Below are 25381 nucleotides of genomic sequence, written 5' to 3' on the forward strand. Positions count from 1 at the left end.
GTTTATTCGTTTTTTTTAACAATGAAATTGGTGAGAATTGAGAAATGAACTCTAAAGCAGTGGATTGTTTCTAAAGTTGCATTTATTAACGCATTGGAGATTCACTTTGTTTTAGTTGCCTGTTGTCAAAGGCTTTAGCGCACTGAGCGCACCGTTTACTAAGATGCGAGAGATTGTGAAAATACGATTGAAATCTTGAATCGATTTGTGTTTGTTGCCTCTAAAAGATTGTGACCAAACTGTGTTCTGCAGTCTTAATCTTTCAATATCTGTAAAAAGCAGTGAGTTTTGTTATTGTTTTGATGGCTCTTTGTGTATTTTTACTTTTCAATGACCAGTCCAGTCTTAATACTCAATGACTTGAAAGTATGCCAGTCAACTACAGCAGTGGTTCTCAACCCCCCAAAACATCACTTTTGAACTGGGGAGCTGCCCACCCTGAAAAGCACTTGGAATTGTATTGAAGCATTAGATTATATTGACTCAGTTCCACAGAATATAGCCGATCTAGATCAGCTGTTTTATTGTTTTGCCTCTTTCTTATATTATTTGACAATTTGGCCATCGCCAATGTTTGACCAGGTTTTTCCTTTATAGTATATTTGTGGCAGTAATGGACCTTTTTTATTTTATTTTACGTATTAAACATGTTTTACATTTTTATGGCCTTACATGCACTTTACTGTCATCTGGGGACCCCCCCCCCCCCCCCGGTTGAGAACCACTGAACTACAGGGTAAGAATAACTACATCATAGAGAGTTGTGCTCCTGATTTCAAATCTACACTCCTTTATTTGAGAAGCTATTTGGTGCAGGACACCACCAGCAAACAATTAATCTCAAATAATATTTATTTATTTAAATCCGTTGTTATTTATATAAATAATGTAGTAGTTTGTGTACTGTACAGTATATATATATATATATATATAGGCCTACAAGAAACTATGTTTAGTTTTGGAATGTGTGCAAGTTGTGTGGACTGTAAAAGGTGAAATTGCTGTGATAGAATTAAATATACTAATGTAAAGTAAAATAAATATTGGGTGTGATTTGCTGATTTCTGTCATTTTGTTTGTTAGATTTGTGTATAGCCATTAAAGCGGTGTAATATTGTTTTGTTAAAAAAGGTGTTAAAGGAGAATTATCTTTATTTGTAGTTGTTACGTCCCCAACAACGAGGTCCAGGTGTTATTTTGTGCAAAAGTGCATTATTGGCTATTTCCCCTACCATAAGCCCTCAACGGGGGTTGGGTTTTTGTCCTAATTCGCTTATTTACATCGAAATAAGTAGTAAAGTGTGCCACTTGGGATACGAATAAACGAATAAGCAAATTAGCACAACACCCCATAGCCCCATTCAATTCAATGCAATTCATTGAGGGCTTATGGTAGGGGAAATAGCCAATAATGAGCTTATGCACAAAATAACACCTGGACCTCTTTGGTGGGGATGTAACAACTACATGGTAAGAAAGCCTTCTAGTATGGAATTCTCCTTTAACACATTCTGACCGGGTACCCATTTTGGTGTTGGCATCATGTTATGCTTTAGCTATTGAAAAATAGCAGATCTACAAGCTCATATCGCGCCACCGAGTGGCGCGATACGAGCTTGTAGGTCTGCTATTTTTGAAAAATCGAAGAGCGACTGACATTTTTAGAATCTGATCTCAGGTCAGAATGGGTTCATCAGACCAGTGTGTGTCCGGCGGAAACCTCGTATGAATCTGATCTCAGGTCAGAATGGGTTAAATGGCCCGGGTCACGGGTTTGAGCTGCGTGACTCCCCATCGCTCTCTCTCCCCAATTCCTGTCAGACTACTTTCTATCAAATAAAAGGCAGAAAAAGCCCCAAAACATTCTTAAAACAAAAAAAAATAGGCCTACATTTTCAGAACATGATACCAACTTCATCCAATCAGGAGAGAGAACTTACAGACAGAAGATAAACAGCATAAACAAGTGAAATAGGAAGTGATGACACACAAAGAAGTGAGCAGACAAAAATGGAACTGGAACACTATATAATTGAAGCTTCTAAAAGGGTACTCTCTCTCATGGCTGAGATTGGCAACCAACCTGAAACCTATTTCAGGACAGACAAAGTTGGACTGACGGGGAGACCCATTAGATGGTAAATGGTGCATTTATATAGCGCCTTATCCAAGGCATTTACAGAGATTGTGCATTACATTCACCCATTCACACACACATTCATACACCGATGGCAGCTGAAACCATGCAAGGCACCAACTAGCACATCGGGAGCAATTAGGGGTTCAGTGTCTTGCTCAAGGACACTTCGACAGTAACTCTGGGGGAGCCCGGGTTCGAACTGGCAACCTTACGGTTACCATCCAGGCACTCTACCCCTGAGCCGCCGCCCCATTACTGAACAAACAATCGCTTTTACACGCAATTACTGTGAGAGTTGTTGGTCCCCCAGAGTATGTCCCTGCCAGGAGATACCAAGAACAGGTACCATCTGAATTAGGGCTAATATATATCGAAGAATGTATACTATCAACATGCATAATATACATTATCACAAAAGCAATATGCAGGTATCCAGGTATAAAAGGATGTTTTTGTTTTGATTAGAAGAACAAGCGGAGCAATGAGAAATGGTATTGCTAATTTGGTGGTATTCAATGTCCAGAGCAGCTGTAGCCCAGATTTCAGCAAAACCATATTGGAAATGTACAGTTATCCATCTCTAATTATTTTGTCAGTGTGTGTGAATATAGTATGCTGTTCATTGTCAGGGTCAGCACCAAATGTAAAGCAGTCAAACTGTATACTAAATATTGTATATAATATACAATATTTGTTTACTCACTCGTCACGAGTACAATGCTATCGCCTTTTCCAAATATTATGCAGACCTAACTTGAACTGTGATAACTTAGTTCTTGAACTTTTGCGTCAATGGAATTCTCACTTTAAAACAATAATGAATCCAGAAAAGTTTGTTTGTGTTACAGTATATTTCTTTGTAAAGAAAACAGCAGCACAATCGATCATTACACCACAGACAAATCATACAAATAATAATGCAACAATCACCAACAAGATCTCAGTAGGACTTATTTTTTTTTTACTTTGGTATAACACAAAAGCAGCAATACAGACAAAAATACTATTAAATTATGTGCTGTAAAAATAAATATGATACCTTCATAAAAGTGCAGGTCAATTCCACACATAAACACGAATAGTGTGACAAAAACAAGCTTCTATACCGGACCTCTGAGTAGAGGATCATAATTATAATCCATAATGCACAACTGAATATCAGCATAGTTCTGACATGCACTGTAAACCAAACATATTCATGTAATCTCTGTGGTGATGTTGTGTAGCGCCAGTGCAGTAAGCTGAATGGGCAAGCCAACATGCTGGCACGAAAGTGTCACGTGTGTACAGACAATGTTAAAATAGCACTTTTGAAAACCTATTGCACTCCACTATATACAGCCCACTTGTGGGGCGCCGTATAGCAATGAGAAATATGAAGAAAAGAAAAAAAACTTCAGGTAGCATATAATGATGCTTTTCGAATATTCCTGAAAATCCCAAGATGGACTATAGTGCAAGTGTTTGTGACCAACATACTAATTATGGCCTTAACACAGGGATCACACAGATCGATAGCAAGGTATTCCTCATGCTTTCTGGATACACTGCAATGTGTATGTTTTAACCGATCTGGGCTTTGTGGAGTGAAATCAGTGCCCCCAGTGGACTAATAGTTCCAAACACTGTATGTTTTCCACGTTGAATCGTCATCATGGCTGTTGACGCAGCACATGAATCACATGAACGTGGCGAGAAAGCGACATCAAAGAGTGTGATAACTAAGGTCAGGGTTCTGAATAATCGTCGATCGTTAAAAACATACACGCCGGTGAATGTCGAGAAGAAAGAGGTGGCATTGTTATTTCATATGGTAACTAGAGAAATGTTTTTACTGCGTGGGTCTAGATTTATTTAACCCATTCTGACCTGAGATCAGATTCATACGAGGTTTCTGCCGGACAAACACTGGGTCTGATGAACCCATTCTGACCTGAGATCAGATTCTAAAAATGTCAGTCGTTCTTCGATTGTTTTCAAAAATAGCAGACCTACAAGCTCGTATCGCGCCACTCGGTGGCGCGATATGAGCTTGTAGATCTGCTATTTTTAAATAGCTAAAGCATAACATGATGCTGACACCAAAATGGGTGCCCGGTCAGAATGGGTTTAAGGATAATTGAAATCATTTATTTATTATTATTCATTCACTCAACAAATCACTTCTATATTCTATGAAAATGAGATTTCTTTGTTTTTGTCACATTCCTAAGCGAATCCTTTGATGACTGGTGGAGACTTACGGCATCTCCATTGAGTCTCCTACAGCAGCAGTGGTTCCCAAAGTGGGGTCCGGTGACCCCCAGGGGTCCTTGAGGGAGTTCCAGGGGGTCCCCAGCTAAATGATAGTTACCCTTATGGGTCTGTTACTCAGAGAGTGTACGTGTTCCATTGGTACACTCTCTGAGTTAAAATAACTTTGATTGATCAAATGGGGTCTGTGGCCTAATCCTCCTAATGCATATCGAATGGGGTCTGTGGCCTAATCCTCCTAATGCATATCGAATGGAGTCTGTGGCCTAATCCTCCTAATGCATATCGAATGGAGTCTGTGGCCTAATCCTCCTAATGCATATCGAATGGAGTCTGTGGCCTAATCCTCCTAATGCCTCCTAATGCCTAAGCCTCCTAATGCATATCGAATGGAGTCTGTGGCCTAATCCTCCTAATGCATATCGAATGGGGTCTGTGGCCTAATCCTCCTAATGCATATCGAATGGAGTCTGTGGCCTAATCCTCCTAATGCATATCGAATGGGGTCTGTGGCCTAATCCTCCTAATGCATATCGAATGGAGTCTGTGGCCTAATCCTCCTAATGCATATCGAATGGAGTCTGTGGCCTAATCCTCCTAATGCATATCGAATGGAGTCTGTGGCCTAATCCTCCTAATGCATATCGAATGGAGTCTGTGGCCTAATCCTCCTAATGCATATCGAATGGAGTCTGTGGCCTAATCCTCCTAATGCATATCGAATGGAGTCTGTGGCCTAATCAAACTGGGGGTCCATATCTTATCATAAACAGAAACAAACCGAGCGATTCTGTACCCCTGCGTCAGCCAATCACAGGGTGTCTTTGAGTTCAAGGTTTCCGGAATGGAGGAAAAAAAAATAATCACAGTTACCATCGTCTACAATGATTAATTCGACACCGATTGCTGTTATTTTGAATATCATTTGCTGTCAGGCAGAAACCTCACTCCATATTTGAACTTGTTTCTTTGTAATTTAACGCCCTACTTGAGATCGTACTACAGTACATACTACAGCGTCACTAAAAAGCATCAAAATTAGCAGATCCCCCAAGCTCGTAGATCTGCTACTTTTGCCACGTTTGAATTTAAAATCCTGAAAAGTGACACATTTGGAAGTTTCCACCCGACACATGATGAGAGACATGATGAATTCTTTTTATAAACACAGTTTAACAACCTAACGTATCCACCTTTCGCAAACTCTTCTCAGTGCTCTTTTCACACCCCAACCAGCGCCGGCGGGCGGCTACTCCTGAAGGTCTCTGAGTTTTTCCAGGTGGTCCTTCCGGTTGGCGAACACACAGCGAACGGAGGAGAGCCGCAGGGGTCCGGTGGTGGCGGCGCCGTCGTCGTCGTCACCCCCCCCCCCGGCTCAGCGTGACGACGAAGCGGCTGATGCCGGTGTTGGGACAGGGAGAGAACACCTGCTGTGTCTTCAGGCCCGGCGGCAGAGAGCAGTGCAGGTCCTCCACCAGGTGCCTGATGGCCACGCGGATGTAGGCGCCGTGACTCACCACCAGGGCGTGGACCAGCGCGCCGCCCAGCCCGTCGTGGGGGAGGCCGGCGGCAGGGGGGACCACCGCGGCGTCGGCGGCGGCGCAGGGCTGCTGTCGTGATCGTGGACATTGTTTTTAATTTTTTTAGTTCAGGACTAAATTGTCAAAACAAATGCGATTAATGATTTAATAACCCATTAAGACCCGAGGAGGCCGATTCTACCAAATGTCTTGTAAAAATGACAGGGATGTTTTCCCGGTTTTAACACTAGAAGGTCTGAGAGGTCATTTTGACCGTTTTTTTAATATTTTGAAGTTAATTATCTTTGCCCAGGAAGGTTTCAGAAGGTTCCCCTTCCATGACCATCATCAACCATCACCATTCTATCATCTCAGAAATTTTTGACATCTGAAACATTTTCTAAATATGAATTTAAGCACATGCTAGTTTTGCCCTTTTTTCTTCAGACCTTCTGGATTAATTATGTATTTTGGTATAAAGAAAAATTACATTTATTTTAGGCTTTGTGAATAGAAACTGCACAGGGCAACCCGTTAAAACGGGGAAAGCATCTGTGTAACCACTTTAACCATTATTTTACACTTTGGCTATTCAAAAACAGCAGATGTATACACGCCCATAGCGCATCCCTTCATGCCGCGATATGAGGTTGTACATTTTAAACTCAAATATTTGCTTCTGGGGCTCCCTACATACATAACTTTGTGGGTCCTTTACATTAAAAAAGGTTGAGAACCACCGATGGTTCCAGATTAACGAACGGGTCCCCCAGGTCCAAATGGGTTTAGTTGCTAAATAAATGTGACATGCGTACATTGGGGGGGGGGTCCACTGCTGGGGGTCCCGCTGCTGCCCCTGGCATGGCGTCGCTGTGGCCCGGCCAGCCGTGCTCATCGACCAACCGCTGGAACAAGACTTTGAGGAACGTCTTAAATCGCAGCCTCACCTGTGAGCAGGTGAACACAGATGGTACTCATAAGACACTCCACGTATGGGCCCCACAACAGGGGTCATGATCCCCATGGTGGGCCCATGCTGGCTTGTGGTGGATATTTTTTTGTCAAAATTCAATTTTTGCCACGGACTTATAAATGAGTGGACAATAATATACCAGAAAAGACAAAGAGCTATAACCTTGAATTACCTTAACATGTCTGTAACTCTTGAGTGCACAAAATAAAACTCTCAGAGATATGGGGGTCTTAGGAAATACAAAGTTAAAGAACCACATGTCCTAGTGCAGTGGTTCCCAGACGTTTGCCCGGGACCCAAACTAGTGAAAACTGCAGATCTACAAGCTCACAACAGATTGGCTATTTTCACTACCACTCACCATTTTCAACTTCTCTTCCTATAATTTACTATTTCTTTCTACTCAGTCTGTGTCTGTGTCTGTGTCTGTGTCTGTGTCTCATAGGAGGGCTGTGGGCAGTTCAGAAACCCGTCCACCAGTGACATCATTCATCGATAGGGAATCCAAGCCAATAGAAACTGCAGGCTCTCTTTTCCTGTAAAAGTTGCAATGCGAAAATGGAAGCCATCGTTCTCACGATAACAAAAATCAACACCTGTGTGAAGTGAGGGGCGCTAATATATTAAAGTCTGGACCATCTAATGTACGCTGATGATTTGGCAATACTTTCTCCCAGTAGTGCTGGCTTTCAACAGCTGCTAAATGTATATGCTCTGAATATGGGGTAGCGTATGATATCAAATATAATGCCAAAAAGAGCGTAGTAATGATCTGCAGGACGAAAGGAGGATAAAGACCTCTCCTTCCCCTCCTTTTATCTATCTGATCAGGTGTTATCCATTTGCAGTGAAGCCAAATATCTGGGACATGTGATAACTGACCAAATGTCTGATGAGGAGGATCTGTATATGCAGCGCCGTATACTGTATGCTCAGGCCAACATGCTGGGGAGGAAATTCCACTCATGTTCACCTGAGGTTAAAGTAAATCTCTTCAGAGCATACCGCACTCCCCTCTATACCGCCCCCTTGTGGTCTGTTGTTTATTGGACCCTGAGTCTGAACAAATAAAGTTGATTGATTGATTGATTGATTATGCAAAAAAAAAAACTAAATTTTTAAATGTGTCCACAGACACATTTGTCCATGATGAGCCAGACCAATATATTGGTTGTTATTATTCGACTTTTTTGCAACCGATAATTGGGCAGGATATTACTGTACAGGCGACAAGATTGAAACATTTTCTTGTGAACTTGTAGATTGGCTATTTCTTTAATCGGGTTTCAGTGGTTAAATAAAATTACTAAAATAAGCCGAGACATTTTGGTGTATTTTATTGTCTCTTGTAGCCCAAATATAATAAAGGCCTTTTACTTATAACAACCAGTTCATTGGCCTTGTGGTTAGAGTGGCTGGTCCCTGCGCAGGGGGTGTACTTGTACCTCAAGCTGCCTCACGCTACATGCTACAGAAACAGGAGATAGGCTCCTAACCCTATGGGCCTCATGGCTACAGAAACAGGAGATAGGCTCCTAACCCTATGGGCCTCATGGCTACAGAAACAGGAGATAGGCTCCTAACCCTATGGGCCTCATGGCTACAGAAACAGGAGATAGGCTCCTAACCCTATGGGCCTCATGGCTACAGAAACAGGAGATAGGCTCCTAACCCTATGGGCCTCATGGCTACAGAAACAGGAGATAGGCTCCTAACCCTATGGGCCTCATGGCTACAGAAACAGGAGATAGGCTCCTAACCCTATGGGCCTCATGGCTACAGAAACAGGAGATAGGCTCCTAACCCTATGGGCCTCATGGCTACAGAAACAGGAGATAGGCTCCTAACCCTATGGGCCTCATGGCTACAGAAACAGGAGATAGGCTCCTAACCCTATGGGCCTCATGGCTACAGAAACAGGAGATAGGCTCCTAACCCTATGGGCCTCATGGCTACAGAAACAGGAGATAGGCTCCTAACCCTATGGGCCTCATGGCTACAGAAACAGGAGATAGGCTCCTGCCCTATGGGCCTCATGGCTACAGAAACAGGAGATAGGCTCCTACCCTATGGGCCTCATGGCTACAGAAACAGGAGATAGGCTCCTAACCCTATGGGCCTCATGGCTACAGAAACAGGAGATAGGCTCCTAACCCTATGGGCCTCATGGCTACAGAAACAGGAGATAGGCTCCTAACCCTATGGGCCTCATGGCTACAGAAACAGGAGATAGGCTCCTAACCCTATGGGCCTCATGGCTACAGAAACAGGAGATAGGCTCCTAACCCTATGGGCCTCATGGCTACAGAAACAGGAGATAGGCTCCTAACCCTATGGGCCTCATGGCTACAGAAACAGGAGATAGGCTCCTGCCCCTATGGGCCTCATGGCTACAGAAACAGGAGATAGGCTCCTAACCCTATGGGCCTCATGGCTACAGAAACAGGAGATAGGCTCCTGCCCTATGGGCCTCATGGCTACAGAAACAGGAGATAGGCTCCTGCCCCTATGGGCCTCATGGCTACAGAAACAGGAGATAGGCTCCTGCCCCTATGGGCCTCATGGCTACAGAAACAGGAGATAGGCTCCTGCCCTATGGGCCTCATGGCTACAGAAACAGGAGATAGGCTCCTGCCCCTATGGGCCTCATGGCTACAGAAACAGGAGATAGGCTCCTGCCCCTATGGGCCTCATGGCTACAGAAACAGGAGATAGGCTCCTAACCCTATGGGCCTCATGGCTCGGCAAGGCTTATTGCTTACTACTTAGTGCCTGGAACCCTAACCCTGATTTTTTTACGCTCTCCTGAATACAAAATCTAATTGTGGTGGTCTAAGACTTTACAAAATCAGGATCGGTACTGGACGCAAAAAATATGGCATCGGTCAAAGCTGCAGTTACAAAGTGGTTTTCAGAATAAATAGTACAAGAACAAACTACCAAGTCCCTAAAAAGGCCACTGTGGGGTGCTGTTGTACAAACAATGCACTCCTAGATCATTCTTTTGAACATGACAGTCAACTAAATGAGGTTCGACATATTCTGGTACTACCCTGGCCTGGTCTCCCCGGGGAGTGTAGTCTCACCTGGTCTAAGGTCTCTCCTCCTGGGGGAGTGTAGTCTCGACACGACTGGCCAGCAGAGTTAGCCATGTTCTTCAAGTCTTCTTTGGGGCGCCCTTCAGCAATGCCAAAACCCTGTATGGTGGAGAGAGACACATACACAATTGAATAGGGTCTTCTGTTATGAAGTAAGTATGTGATTGGTTGAGAATAGAAGCATGGAGCCGACACGACCCATGGTCAGCCAGCAGAAAGCAAGTGCACAGAGTTCCCACACAGAACCTCATTTACATGATCATTATTAACTACACAAAATACTACATTACTTGACTTACTTACCCTCTCTCTGAGTAAAGGGTCCAGAACCATCTCTGTGTCAGAACAGTGAGCATTGTTCCTCAGAATCCCCTCAGCAGTCTGCAACAGAAGGGAAACATGTGGCAATGGTTGATGCTATAAGCTCCAATGTTCTAAGCACACATTTTCATGGACAAACTATACACAACACTGGCACATCTCACCTGGCGGGCCCGCTGAAGGTCACTGACGAACACGTTGTCGAAGCGGAGGTCCCTGAGGTACTGTCCCACTGCCTCTGCCTGTTGGAGGCCAGTCTCTGACAGCACTGTGTCGACACCTTGGCCTGAACATACAGGACAAACCACCATGAAACAGTGAAATCCTGTCTAAAGTCCTTGACCTGACCATACAAGTCAAGACAGACCAACTAACCCTAACCTCATTGCTAAACTTAACGTCAGTAAAAAAAGAAATCCTAAACCTAACCTTATTCCTAAACGTAACCTCAGTAAAACTTTGCCTAAAACCTAACCTTATTCCTAAACGTAAACTCAGTCAAACTTTGCCCAAACCTAACCTTATTCCTAATTGTAAGTAACCCCAGTAAAAATATGCCCAAACCTAACCTTATTCCTAATTGTAACCCCAGTAAAACTATGCCCAAACCTAACCTTATTCCTAATTGTAACCCCAGTAAAACTATGCCCAAACCTAACCTTATTCCTAATTGTAACCCCAGTAAAAATATGCCCAAACTTAACCCTCAGTAACCCTAAACGTATCCCCAACATTAACTTCAATAAAACAAATACACAAGAACTGCTGGGGGTGAGTGAGTGGTTCACAAAAATAACGAAGGCGAGCGAGTATGTTTTGGGGTGAGTGAGCGTTCCGGTTACCTCTGCAACTTGCCTTGACGATACGAGACAAGAAAAAACACCATGAGAACATTAACCCATTCTGACCGGGCACCCATTTTGGTGTCAGCATCATGTCATGCTTTAGGTATTGAAAAATAGCAGATCTACAAGCTCATATCGCGCCACCGAGTGGCGCGATACGAGCTTGTAGGTCTGCTATTTTTGAAAAATCGAAGAGCGACTGACATTTTTAGAATCTGATCTCAGGTCAGAATGGGTTCATCAGGCCCAGGCCGTAGCGTAACGGTCTGGGCACCGGACTGGTAATCCAGTCGCAGTGTGCCGCGGGTTCGACTCCCGGACCCGACGCGGCCTTTACTGCATGTCATCCCCCCATCTCTCTCCCGTTTCCTGTCAGCCTACTGTCTGTCCCTTCAAAAATCAATAAAAGGCGTAAGCCGCAAAGAAATATCTTAAAAAAAAAAAAGAATGGGTTCATCAGACCAGTGTGTGTCCGGCGGAAACCTCGTATGAATCTGATCTCAGGTCAGAATGGGTTAAAGCCTGATGCAGTCATTGAAAGAAAGAATGATCTTTACAATGTCTACTCTACACATCAGCAGTTTTCAAACATTTTCCATGTCCAGGATCCATCAAATTAAATAGCCTATGTATTATTCGGCCACAGACAGACACCCATCTGTAGCCCTAGAATGTCTGTGATGATCTTACATACATTTCATGTAATTCCATAATACACAGTCATAGATCGGTGCCCCCCCTGCTCGCAGTTAGCAGCGGTGGATGGCTGCGCGGCAAAGATGTGGTCCGCACCCTTGTATACTCACCCAATAAATAATTCCTAAGATTTGGAGTCAGATATTGCCGTTTCATATGCATGTGAAAGTTCTGGCAGAAAACGTGTGTTTAGTAAAATATCTCCACCCTTTCCACAAGCTGCACACCGAAGACATTCTCTCCGGGCGAGGGGCCCGGAATGACTGATGGACTTATAACCACAAACGTCATCACAAATTGACCAGGGAAGCAGAAATAAATGTATGGGGCATACAATTGACAGGTGCGTTTCGAATGGTGCTGGGTAATTAATACAACACATGCAACACATGCCAAAACACATGCCCCATTAATTTGTGCTTCCCTGGACAATTTGTGCAAGCGGAAAAGGGGTCGCCCAAGAAACACCTGGTGCAGAGACCTGGAGGAAGACATCAAGACCATAAAGATGAACTGGAACCAGCTGGAGAGAACAGCTCAAGACAGAGATGCCTGGAGATCACTTCTTGACGGCCTATATGCCCCAGAAGGGGCAGTAGGCGTAAGTAAGTAAGACAATTTGTGATGATGTTTCGGTCAGTGATGATATTTCGGTCAATATCTTCTGTGTGCAGCTCATGGGAAAAGTGGAGAATTTTTTACTAAACACGCGTTTTCTGCCAGAACTTTCACATGGATATGAAACTAGAGGACTATAGAGCACCGAAGTCTGACGTCACTTTCAGTAGAGGGCGTCAGTCCCCAGGTTCATGTATTTGTTTAGTTGCATTGAAATCACCATAGGAGGAGTTTTAGATTGATTCATATAAGAACTGTGTTTGAAAAATAAACATGTCATCCCGGCCGCTTCACTCACATGGATATGAAGAATCAACTGACTGAGAGAAAACGCTAATGTTACTGCTGCTGAATTAGTTAGATTTTCGCTAGAAGCAGACTGTATCATATATGAGTGACTGACTGTTGCAAACGATACAGAGACACCTCCCTGACAATAACGCCGAGACAGCTTGTTTATTTTTGGACCACAACGCTTATAGTAGACGATATTAAGATCACCCCATGTTATTCTCCATAGAGAAACTACTTCCGTGAACCAGGGGAATCGTCGGGATGAGCGAGTTACGTCAGGACTTCGGTGCTCTATATGTGACTCCAAGTCTTAGGACTTATTTGTTGGGTGAGTACACATTGAGTGCGGACCACATTTATCATGCCGCACATCAACCGCTGCTAACTCTGCTCGCAGGGGAGGGCACGCTCTATGGCTGTGTGTATAATGGAACACATGAAATGTATGTATAAGATCACAGAAATTCGAGGGCTATTTTATTTTTTTATTTCTTTAATAGGAGAATCTAGAAATGGAGGCATCGCACGTGGTTCGTCGTTGTGAGCTTGTAGATCAGCCATTTCAAATAGTCAATGTTAAAACCCATTCTGACCGGGCACCCATTTTGGTGTCGGCATCATGTTATGCTTTAGCTATTGAAAAATAGCAGATCTACAAGCTCATATCGCGCCACCGAGTGGCGCGATACGAGCTTGTAGGTCTGCTATTTTTTGAAAAATCGAAGAACGACTGACATTTTTTTAGAATCTGATCTCAGGTCAGAATGGGTTAATCAGACCAGTGTGTGTCCAGTGGAAAACTCGTGTGAATCTGATCTCAGGTCAGAATGGGCTAAACTGATGTTGATGTTATTATTAACTATAGTTTAGCTGGGGGGACAGATTGTTTAATCTGACTTTATAAAGTTCCAACATACCTTGCAACAGTTTGTCTCTGTTGTACTGTGTCTCTCCACTGTGTGAACACAGACAACACATATTATGTCAGTGTCATCAGTTTCATCTTCATTTATACACGTCAGACAGACTGAGGGAACGTTTGACACTGCACGTATACATTGCAATGGATATCAACAATTAAAATGTCGTATAATGTCGTATAATTTAGCTACTAAATTGGGACTTAAGTTTCGTTTCGTCTTTATAGTTTGCTTGTCGCACAAATGCTGTCACGTACAATCAATGTCGTGACGCGTGATAATAAATAATCATGGTTTTTAAAATATGACGTTAAGACGTTTTGCTTGTCACCCAAATGCTGGCAGGTATACATGTCGTGACAATAAACATGGTTTAAAACTATGAAGTTCACACTTAATGCTGTCACGTGCATCTATAATGTCGTGAATAATAAGCATGGTTTAAACTATATGAAGTGTACTTACTGTCGGATGAATGTCAGGCTGAAGGTAAACATGTTCGCCCCGGGTGGGTGACTGTGTGCTGTACTGTGCAGTACTTCCTGTTTGGGTCATTAGCGACGACATCATGACGTCTTGACAACGTCGCGTCACCGACCAATCACATTGCAGACACATGCTATTCATTTCAGTGGAAGTTGCTCAGTGGCGTTTTGAAGCATTGATTGATTGATTGATTGATTGATTGATTGATTGATTGAAATATTTATTAACAGTTTGCAGAATTTACAGTACATTTCAAGCACAAACTCAATACAAAGACTGTTAACTGTGAGTGGACGACCCAATTAAGCATTACACTTGTTTACAACAGGGTCCACGTACATTGTGGTACAATTCATCAACAAAAAAAAAAAGCACCCGAAAGACAATTCCACATTTCGCCAGTAGGTAGTGGCATCTTCAACGTTGGACTTGGATAGAGTTTGGCTCATGCCTCTTTGATGTATTATAATTTATAGCAGTGGTTCCCAACCTGGATTAGATCCCTATAGGGTGCAGAATAACCTAACCTAACCTATAGCTATCCTAACACTCGTAATCGGGCTCCGAGTGGAGTCGACGATTACAGTATAGTTCTCAAACTTACGTCCCATTTGAATGTCCTATACTGTGAAAATAATAATGATTGGGTAAACAAATCCACACAAGCACAAGTGACTGATTACTGTACGTGCTTTTATTATTTTAAGATGCACAGTCTGTGATTATTTTGTATTATTATATTTAATAACACTAAACAATACAAATGCAATATTGTAGTAGTAGTAATAGTAGTGTAATACAAAGTTAAGAGAATCAAAGAACCAAAACAATCCAGCTGTAATAAAAATAAAAAAGTTAATTTATAGTGTACAAAGCCTCCACCAATGAGGATCAAAAACATTAAAATAATATAGGCCTACTGGAGATCAGAATCGTTACATTAGATTAGTATAGTACTCGCCCTAACCAATCAAAAATAGAAGCCCAATTAAAGTCTTTCCTGAAATAATAAGATTCATGTTTGCCAAGATTTATACCCTCAGCAAAGAAATAAAGTTTTAGATCTATATTCCTATAGAGAGAGAATCAAGTCATATCTTGAATACTAGCTGTCTCTCTAGCTGTCTCGTTCTCTCTCACTTAGTAAAGGTAGGCTAAATGAATGTAGATTTGTTTTGTTTTGTTGAAGTAGTAAGTGTTACATAGCTCTGTATTCTGATAGTAATCACTGCCGCAGTGCTCTAGAGTGTTTGTTCTCCCCGTCTCAGCTCTACATTAAACCATTCTGAACGGGCACCCATTTTGGTGTCAGCATCATGTTATGCTTTAGCTATTGAAAAATAGCAGATCTACAAGCTCATATCGCGCCACCGAGTGGCGCGATACGAGCTTGTAGGTCTGCTATTATTTTTTTTTATCGAAGAACGACTGACATTTTTAGAACCTGATCTTGGGTCAGAATGGGTTCATCAGACCAGTGTGTGTCCAGTGGAAAACCTCGTATGAATCTGATCTCAGGTCAGAATGGGTTCAGAAAGTAAATTTTCAAGTCAGAATATCAATTTTATCCAATTAGGCTACTGTAAGGGAGAATTCGATACAGGAATAGTGAAACTGGAGGTGATAACACAAACAAGCTATAGCAATGATTACTATACAACAATATAGAGCTATAACCTATAGCAAAAATAACCTTTTTAACTTTCACTCAATTTAACCCTTTAAAGGTATATTCAGTGATTTCACTTAATTCAAATATCACTTTTTTTTTGTTTTGTTGTGATAATCCTCCCTACTATAGAGTGTGCTGGCCATATAAGGAGTTCCTCCCTGTCCCCAGTTAACCCCTGGGGGTCAAAAAACCTTAGGTTTCGTTTTTGACTCTCTATCCTGATTGGACGAAAGGCTGGGTCCCACAGCCAAAAACGAAACCTAAGGGTTTTTGAGTGAAATCACTGAATATACCTTTAAAGGTATATTCAGTGATTTCACTTAATTCAAATATCACTTTTTTTTTGTTTTGTTGTGATAATCCTCCCTACTATAGAGTGTGCTGGCCATATAAGGAGTTCCTCCCTGTCCCCAGTTAACCCCTGGGGGTCAAAAAACCTTAGGTTTCGTTTTTGACTCTCTATCCTGATTGGACGAAAGGCTGGGTCCCACAGCCAAAAACGAAACCTAAGGGTTTTTGAGTGAAATCACTGAATATACCTTTAACCCTGAACTCAGGCGTTATAAATTTCCACAGTCATGACAGGCGTGTAAGTGTCTGTCATTGTGGCCTCGATTTTAAATTCACCGTCTGAGTAAGCGAAGGACTGGCCTCCTTTGCGTCTTTTAAATCCGTACTCAGAATTGTTGTACATCTCGTACCAAAGATTGTAATCACAAGCTTTGCTGCGGCTATAGAACCCCCCTGCATGCCAGTTGGAGTACAGGTTGTAGTCATAGGGCACAGAGAACAAGTAAGCCATCTGCTTGGTGGCTGAATTGTTGCGGGGACTTTGGAGCTCGTAGGTGAAGCAACCGACAGCACCCCTCGCAGTGTGTGGCGTCTTCTGGAACTCAACCATGTACTCGCTGGATGCGGGGATTTGGTGTGGTAAAGATCTGGTACAACTGCCACTCGAAACATACATGCTTAGTGGGAAGAAAGAAGAATGAAAGTTAGAACCAGAGGCGTAATTTCAGGGGAAAACATTGGTATTGTCAAAGATAATTTACCAATTAGACCCCAAATTTTCACAATTTGTTGGGGTTGGGAAAGAATAAATGTTTGAAAATGTTTGCATAATATGACATGCCCAAAAGAGAAATGTCATGTTGAATGTGTACTGTAAGACCCCTTTTCCACCGGTTGGTTCCCAGTGGGAACCGGTTCAGTTCTTTTCCACCGTTTGGTTCCCAATGGTACAACTGCCACTCGAAACATACATGCTTAGTGGGAAGAAAGAAGAATGAAAGTTAGAGCCAGATGCATGATATGCCCTAAAAGAGGAATGTCATGTTGAAACAACTGGATTTTAGGTTAAATATGAACACTATAGGGGAAGAAATTGTCATCCTGGGAGACCCTAAATGACACCACTGGTTGGAGCAAATGATGATAATAATAATAATAATAATAATACTATATAAAACACATTAGTAAAAATAAACAATTACCTGGGATTGATGAGTGCATGGGAACTATAGTTGCTGATCGTAATGCTGCACTGGCGATGAGTTGGAATGAGTTGAGCAAGTGAGGAACCAATTGACACAACAGCCTGGGCAGCCATAAGATGTGCCGCCATGGTCACTGGAAAACAACAGCCTGGGCAGCCATAAGATGTGCCGCCATGGTCACTGGAAAACAACAGCCTGGGCAGCCATAAGATGTGCCGCCATGGTCACTGGAAAACAACAGCCTGGGCAGCCATAAGATGTGCCGCCATGGTCACTGGAAAATTATATATATATATATTTAAAATTGTGAATATTAACCCATTCTGAACGGGCACCCATTTTGGTGTTGGCATCATGTCGTGCTTTAGCTATTTAAAAATAGCAGATCTACAAGCTCGTATCGCGCCACCGAGTGGCGCGATACGAGCTTGTAGGTCTGCTATTTTTTGAAAAATCGAAGAACGACTGACATTTTTAGAATCCGATCTCAGGTCAGAATGGGTTAATCAGACCAGTGTGTGTCCGGCGGAAACCTCGTATGAATCTTTGAAAAGCAAAGCATGGTCAGAGTGCAAATAACACGTAAATCTCTGATCACCACTGATGTGAAACTGGCCTCTGTCAAATCTGAATCCCTTTTTGCTTCCTATATGATGAATTCCTGTTCTGTTCTTTAGCTACATAGAAATGTCTATTTGTATGTCTCTAAATGTTTTGATGAATTGAACAATGTGGACCCTGTTGTAAACAAGTGTAATGCTTAATTGGGTCGTCCACTCACAGTTGACAGTCTTTGTATTGAGTTTGTGCTTGAAATGTACTGTAAATTCTGCAAACTGTTAATAAATATTTCAATCAATCAATCAATGGTTCAGAATCAGGTATAATATATGCACAGACACATAAGAGCTTCTGGTACTCTATAAGCTTTGTATACTTTCACTGCTAACAAGTAAATAGAAAATAATATATGTATTATATATTTATATATATTCTTACCTGGAATCAAAATGTACAGTATGTTCTTCTGTGTTCAGTTCTTAAAGAGCTTCTTGGGTCCCATTTCATATGTGACACAAATGGCAAGACTATATAGGCTACAGTGAGAGCAATTGGGGCGGAGCTGTGGAATGGATCATACCATTCTGCTGCACCGGCCCATCAACCTTCTTGGGTCTATGATGACAGCTCCGTGTCATCATAGAACATGGGGGCGGAAAATATGTTTTTTGTGCGACAGCATTGCCTTGACCTTTGGCCAGCATTTGATACTGTGGATATTCTGCTACACCGCCCATCAACCTCATTGTTGGGACACATAGACAATATGATATTAAATATTAAAAGCAGTTTTTTAAAATGCATGTTATTTGCACTTTCCTTAATTGTCTGGTTTGGGTGTTATTTTGTTCATAAAGTGCATGCTATTCAACACAGGATCTTATCTAGACTAAAATGATTAGTATTGCCGCCACCACCAATAACCATGATAGCACCCGGGGGCATCACTAACTATGCCAGCTTGTGAATGTGATGGTCATTTCCATTAATGTTTTATTTTTGCCACGGACATGCAAAATAAGTGATCAATGATATTACCAGAAACACAAATGTATAGCCTACAGTACTAATAGACTCTTGACGTGTCATAGTGTCTACTCTATTCCACTGCGATACACATTTTAAAATAAGTCACTTATCAAAACTTATTTTGGGGTAAAAGCCGATCTACAAACACATTACGGCATGTTGTGACCTTTTAGATCAGCAATGTCTTTTCTTCTTAGCCTATGCCCAAGATTGGGATGGCATTATATGTGGCATGGTCCATGTTTGGGATTTCAATAAATGGGTCATATAAGTACAGTTGCAGTCAGAGAAAGGGACACTTAGCTGCAAAGGTGAATGGGTGCGCAGTAGGCCTATATACTTCATGCAGGTTATTGCAGATGGCCTTTCAGAGGACAGTGTTACTTGGGGACATGAGGAGACAGGAAGTTCTACAAGCTAAACTAGTTTCGTGTTTGTCAACGTAGCTTAAATAGTTGTGGTGTGGTAGCTACTGTACTGTTGTGGTGTGGTACTGTTGATGAGAAAACTATGCAGACCAATGGAAACATACCTGAGATTCAAAACCATGTCAAAGGAATGTTTAACCCATTCTGACCGGGCACCCATTTTGGTGTCGGCATCATGTTATGCTTTAGCTATTGAAAAATAGCAGATCTACAAGCTCATAGCGCGCCACCGAGTGGCGCGCTACGAGCTTGTAGGTCTGCTATTTTTGAAAAACCGAAGAACGACTGACATTTTTAGAATCTGATCTCAGGTCAGAATGGGTTCATCAGACCAGTGTGTGTTCAGTGGAAACCTCGTATGAATCTGATCTCAGGTCAGAATGTGTTAAAGGAATGCAGTGTCCTTTTAGTTTGATTAGAGCTGAGGAGGTGTTATGATTTAATTGTTATTGTAATTTGACACTTTGAAACACTTTCTCTCAACTGACAAAATGTACTTGTCCAGTTCTGCACACATACAGTACCATGACAAATGTGGTATACAGATATAGCATACAATACCACAAATCTCCTGCAACATATTAATGAGCATGTCATCCTGACACTATATATTTAAAATTGTGAATATTAAAATATCCATATACGGAATTACGGACATACGATTACGAACAACGTTCACTGGAGTTTACCGTGTTGTTGTAGATATAGTGTCATTGCTGTCATTCCTTCTTCTGGACAAACCTGAAATGGAAATGTACATCACGTGCATTACTATGTCAGTCACAGCTTAAGAGGGCGGTGCCGTGGGAGCTAATGAAAAGACACATTTTAATTTCTTTTCCATTTTCAACCACATCGAGCCGAGATGGGTAATCGCCTAGCTTCCATCCCCAAAGGTGATGTTGGATCTATTTCAGTTTGAGCCATTTCATTTCAGCATTATCAATTTACAATTTACAATTTACAATTTACAATTTACAATTTAGGCATTTAGCAGACGCTCTTAATCCAGAGCGATTTACATTTAAGCAAGAACAAAAGCATGGGAATACATCACATAAAAAGCATTTATCATGAAACATGCGTAAGCTAAGAAAGTAACAGTGGAATATCTATATAATGAAACTATACATACACTATACATATAAACTATACATATTTACTACTATGCTATACATATGTACTATGGCGTGCTATGACTATATACAATACAATTATAGTGCTGTCTACATAACATGCTATAAGTCTGTATCAGATGCTATCTAAGTCTACAGAAATGCTATCTAAGGGGGTAGGGTAAGTGCTATGGGCCATGATGGAGTCTGAAAAGGTGGGTTTTCAGACTACGGCGGAAGATTGGGAGTGATGCTGCAGTTCTGACTGCAATGGGAAGTGCATTCCACAGTTTATCATTGCGGTCGAGTGGAAAGCCTGGTAGGCCTATGTCCAAAACTGTTCATTTATTTATTTACTTATACTTACAATAAAATAGTTGAATGAAAGAAAATAGCCAGGCTCATAGATCTGCTATTTTCAAACTTTTTGCATATTATACATATATACATATACACATATATATATATATATATGTGTGTGTGTTTTTGCCAACAATATGAGCCTACTGCATTGCATCCATAGGCTTATCTCTATCATTAGAGCTCTGCTACTCTTCTCTTCCTGCACTCGCATGAAATGCAGACCAGCCTCTCCTCTGTTGCGACAATATGAAGAACGTTTTGGTTGCTTAATGCAATGAATACGAATAGATGAAGCATGCATGGATCGAATAGCCTGCAGGGACCAGGCACGTTGTATAAAAGCTTAAAAAACATCCTTAATTGGTGGGGATAGATTTGAACTGTGTGTGTGTGTGTGTGTGTGTGTGTGTGTGTGTGTGTGTGTGTGTGTGTGTGCAGTGCCGGTTCTAGGAGTCAAGTGGCCCTATGCAGGCACGGATTGGACGGTCTGCCAATTCTGGCATTTGCCAGAAGGGCCGGGCAGGGTGGGGGGGCGGCTGAGCGCCCAAAAATAAATAGACAAATAAAATCCCTCACAAAAAACAAACAAACAAACAAACAAAAAACAAAAAAAAAGCACATACCGGTATAGGCTGCACCCAGCCTGGCCACCGGCTCTATTCCAGAATTGGGCCTGCAGGCGAAATGAGATACACAGGCGATCCGCACAAATTAAGTCATTACGTCGCCTTTGGTGAATGACTGTGAGAGATCATTTACACTTGGTCGTATATTTCCGTTGTGAATTGTGTGTGTGTGTGTGTGTGTGTGTGTGTGCGTGCGTGCGTGCGTGCGTGCGTGCGTGCGTGCGTGCGTGCGTGCGTGTGTGTGTGTGTGTTATATCATTTGTGTTTCTAGGGGAGCCGTTGAGAGTTGTCATGATCGGGAAGACGGGAGTGGGGAAGAGTGCCGTAGGCAACACCATCCTGGGCTCCAAGGTGTTCGAGTCACGTGCCAACGCAGTGTCAGTGACCCAGAACTGCGACAAATCGAAGGTGAAAGGGAGACGACACATCGCTGTGATCGACACGCCAGGACTACTGGACACATCGATGTCCGCAGAGCACATAAAGAAAGAGATTGTCAGATGTATCCAGGTACAGTACAGTGGTGGACAGCAGTGTTTGATAGCACATTTTGATTTAGTTATTATAGTCACGACGTTGGAGGGGCAAAAGGATATAGTTGACAAACATTTCTCTCATACTTTTAGTGGACAGTGGACACTGACAAAGTGCATTTACTTGAATATGAGTATATTCTCTTCAGTATTTTATAGAGCTGGGACTCGATTAATTTTTTTTATCTAATTAATCAGAGGCTTTGCGATTAATTAATCTAGATGAATCGCATTTTAATCGCATATCATTATTTGACCCGAGAACAGTGAGAAAGCAATTCTTTCAAATGGATTTTGGTATACTAGTGAATCAATGAATAGTGAATACATAAGTTTAAGCAATAAAACATTGTTTTTGTAGTAATAGGGGTAATAATTCTTTATTGAATAATTGCACACAACTGTGCTGTAATCCACGCTACCATCGGATAGCCTTTTAAATCCTATTTCCAATCCACGGGGACAAGCAAAGTGATCTCAGCGGCTTCCCCCAGTCTGGTGAACTGTCTGCGGTTTCTGGTGGTGTTATTGTCTGAAGAGGACACGGACACTTGGTGCGCAGGTCCGTCTGAAAACTGCCCAGTGACAACGTTCCGCGGTGAAAGAAATAGTGCGATTAAAATGCGTTAATTTTTTTAATGCATTAACTTTTCTGTAGTTAATTAATCGTAATTAATCGCAATTAGTCCCGGCCCTAGTATTTGATTTAGCTGCAGGACTTTTCTGAGGTTGAGCCCTTTTTTGTCCACCACTGCAGGTGTCTGCCCCCGGCCCGCACGCCCTCCTGCTGGTCATGCAGATCGGCAGGTTCACCAAAGAAGAGGAGAACTGCGTGGAGGCTCTGGAGCAGCTCTTCGGACAGACGGCCTCCAGGCACATGCTGGTCGTGTTCACGCGCGGCGACGAGCTGAAAGGCCGGACCATCCAGGAGTACATTCAGAACGGCCACCCGCTTCTCCGGGAGGTGATCCACAGGTGCAGAGATGGGATACAAAATACAAATACTGGGTCAAAAAATGTATCTAAATACAAAATACAAAATACATCTTCCATCCCCATCGAAATACAAATTACAAAATACAAAAAAGTATTTCAAATACGTATTTCAAATACATGTATTTCAAATACTGCCCATCTCCACAGGTGCGGCAACAGGTACCACGTGTTCAACAACAACAACCCCAGGAACAGGGCCCAGGTCGTGGGGTTGATCAGGAAGATCGACGACATGCTGGCGATAAACGGCGGAAAGCACTTCAGCGAGGACATGTACGAGGAGGCGGAGAAGACGCTCCAACAAGGAGGAGACAGGCAGTTAGCGGAGACGCAAGTGCACAACTTCTCTTTCCTTGGCGATCTCATGCAACGTGTTGTTCTCTTTCAAGCCATACTGGCTCAGGCTGCTAATGCAGAGACTAGGGACCAACCTGGCAACCTGGCAACCATACTGGCTCAGGCTGCTAATGCAGAGACTAGGGACCAACCTGGCAACCTGGCAACCATACTGGCTCAGGCTGCTAATGCAGAGACTAGGGACCAAGACAACCTGAAGTAGGCCTAGAGGCCAGGGCAGAAATATTAGCCTGCTATGATACCTATATCACCATACTTTCTTAACCCATTCTGACCTGAGATCAGATTCTAAAAATGTCTGTTTGAAAATGACAGTTTTCTGAAAAAGCTATGTTTCTATGTCAGTCGTTCTTCGATTTTTCAAAAATAGCAGACCTACAAGCTCGTATCGCGCCACTCGGTGGCGCGATATGAGCTTGTAGATCTGCTATTTTTCAATAGCTAAAGCATAACATGATGCCGACCCCAAAATGGGTGTCGGCAGAGTTTTGTTTAATGTAAATGTAGAGATTTATTATCACACTTTATCTCATCTTTTTAAGTTTCTATTCTAGAGAGGGAACGCCTACTGAGTGGCCTTGACAGCTCATACACATACAAACAGAAAAGTCTGATTGTATTTAAACAACGTTAAACTCACCAACATTGTTATAGCCTGGCATGGCCTGAGTAATAACTTTGGTGTATTCAAGGGGCGATTGATTACAAACGCATTCCAACTTTTTTGACACTTTTTTTTCCAGTGGCAGATTCGTCTGCCAACATTGTAGCTGGATGGAAAGCTTTTATCCTCTTCCATCTGCTAAGTTTTAGTTTCATGAGAATCCACCATAGACATGTTATGAGCTACTTTCTGTTAAAGATGGAGTGCCACCATTTTTTTCCACCCTAAAACATGATCATCAGGTATTATTACAATATAAGGGGGAAGAACTTTTTCCAAAAAGTGTACAGTATTTGTTAAAATCATGCTTTTATGTGGACACGCCCACCAGTTCATTAAGTATGCCTGGATTGCCTGGTGGGTGGTGATGGGTGGTGATCCACCTGAACTGAAGCCGCACCCACAGCTGTAGTTGTATGATAAAGGGGGAGGGGTTAGGGGAGGGGCTGATAGTGTGGTGTCACTATATTACTGTTTACTTCATTGGCCCGTTTGACTGTCAAGGGTTCAGCCTCCAGGCAGAAACCCTAAATACAAAGTTAATACACCATTGCACATAAAAACAACTCCAGGGTGTCTAATGAAGTACTGTCACCTCATAGACACATGAAAAACTGGAAAAATACAAAAATTGTGGCACTCCATCTTTAAGAAATTCGGGGCAGGTGATTGCTTTTCCACTCAGTCTAAATGATGAGATGAATGAAGCTTCAGGTTTCCTTTCCGAAGCTGTGGGCCCCACTGCTAGATTATTTCCCCACCAAAATATCTCGGATAGCCTACTTCACTAAGATGTGATTGTGAATGATCCACCCACCACCCTATTTTATGTCGGCCTTTTGTTGTCTGTAAAAAAAATAAAAATACAAAAATAAATCTGTGACATTTCTATACCTTTCACAAACCATGTGCAAGACTTTCTTTTGTTATCAATTAACACCTGCAATGGTATATATGTCGAGTAAAATAAATAAACTAATATATTTGAAGTGGAAAAAGCGGCACTCCAAAATGAAATTTGCATATAGATGCAATTTCTCATTTTATTTGAGAACACTATGCTTTATGTTAACTAAGACGCATAGAATATTCATGTGTGTGGCGTGTGTGTGTGTGTGTGTGTGTGTGTGTGTGTGTGTGTGTGTGTGTGTGTGTGTGTGTGTGTGTCTAGGCCACAGGGTGTTGTGATGCGTCTAGTGCAGTAGTTATTGAGGGAAAGGAAAGGTACTATGTTTACCCAGGGTAACTGGACTAAGGAAAGGAAAGGTACTATGTTTACCCAGGGTAACTGGACTAAGGAAAGGAAAGGTACTATGTTTACCCAGGGTAACTGGACTAAGGAAAGGAAAGGTACTATGTTTACCCAGGGTAACTGGA

The 25381-nt window shown here is 42.2% G+C and overlaps 2 protein-coding genes across 3 annotated transcripts; one reads left to right on the forward strand and one right to left on the reverse strand.

Annotated features, from left to right (window-relative positions):
- Window positions 1-4254: 4254 nt before the first annotated feature.
- On the reverse strand, window positions 4255-14201 carry tigarb (TP53 induced glycolysis regulatory phosphatase b). 2 transcript variants are annotated; one of them, XM_083757633.1, is made up of 7 exons: window positions 14144-14201; window positions 13676-13713; window positions 10470-10591; window positions 10288-10365; window positions 9973-10083; window positions 6729-6860; window positions 4255-6000 (listed from the first exon to the last, which is right to left on the reverse strand). In XM_083757633.1, the coding sequence occupies exons 1-7, from the start codon at window positions 14173-14175 to the stop codon at window positions 5752-5754; spliced, it is 762 nt and encodes a 253-aa protein (XP_083613759.1). In that variant the 5' UTR covers window positions 14176-14201; the 3' UTR covers window positions 4255-5751. The 2 variants fall into 2 exon arrangements, with proteins under 2 accessions (XP_083613759.1, XP_083613758.1); XM_083757632.1 differs by having other exon boundaries at window positions 4255-6003.
- Window positions 14202-20140: 5939 nt separating this feature from the next.
- Window positions 20141-23542, forward strand: LOC310853127 (GTPase IMAP family member 7-like; the record flags this gene model as incomplete). Its single annotated transcript, XM_083757366.1, has 4 exons — window positions 20141-20246; window positions 21726-21964; window positions 22745-22962; window positions 23131-23542. Exons 1-4 carry the CDS (start codon window positions 20216-20218, stop codon window positions 23540-23542), a joined length of 900 nt encoding a protein of 299 aa, XP_083613492.1. The 5' UTR covers window positions 20141-20215.
- Between the last annotated feature and the right edge of the window lie 1839 nt (window positions 23543-25381).

This window comes from Protomyctophum parallelum (assembly GCF_964188405.1).
Source record: "Protomyctophum parallelum genome assembly, chromosome: 22".
Lineage (NCBI taxonomy): Eukaryota > Metazoa > Chordata > Actinopteri > Myctophiformes > Myctophidae > Protomyctophum > Protomyctophum parallelum.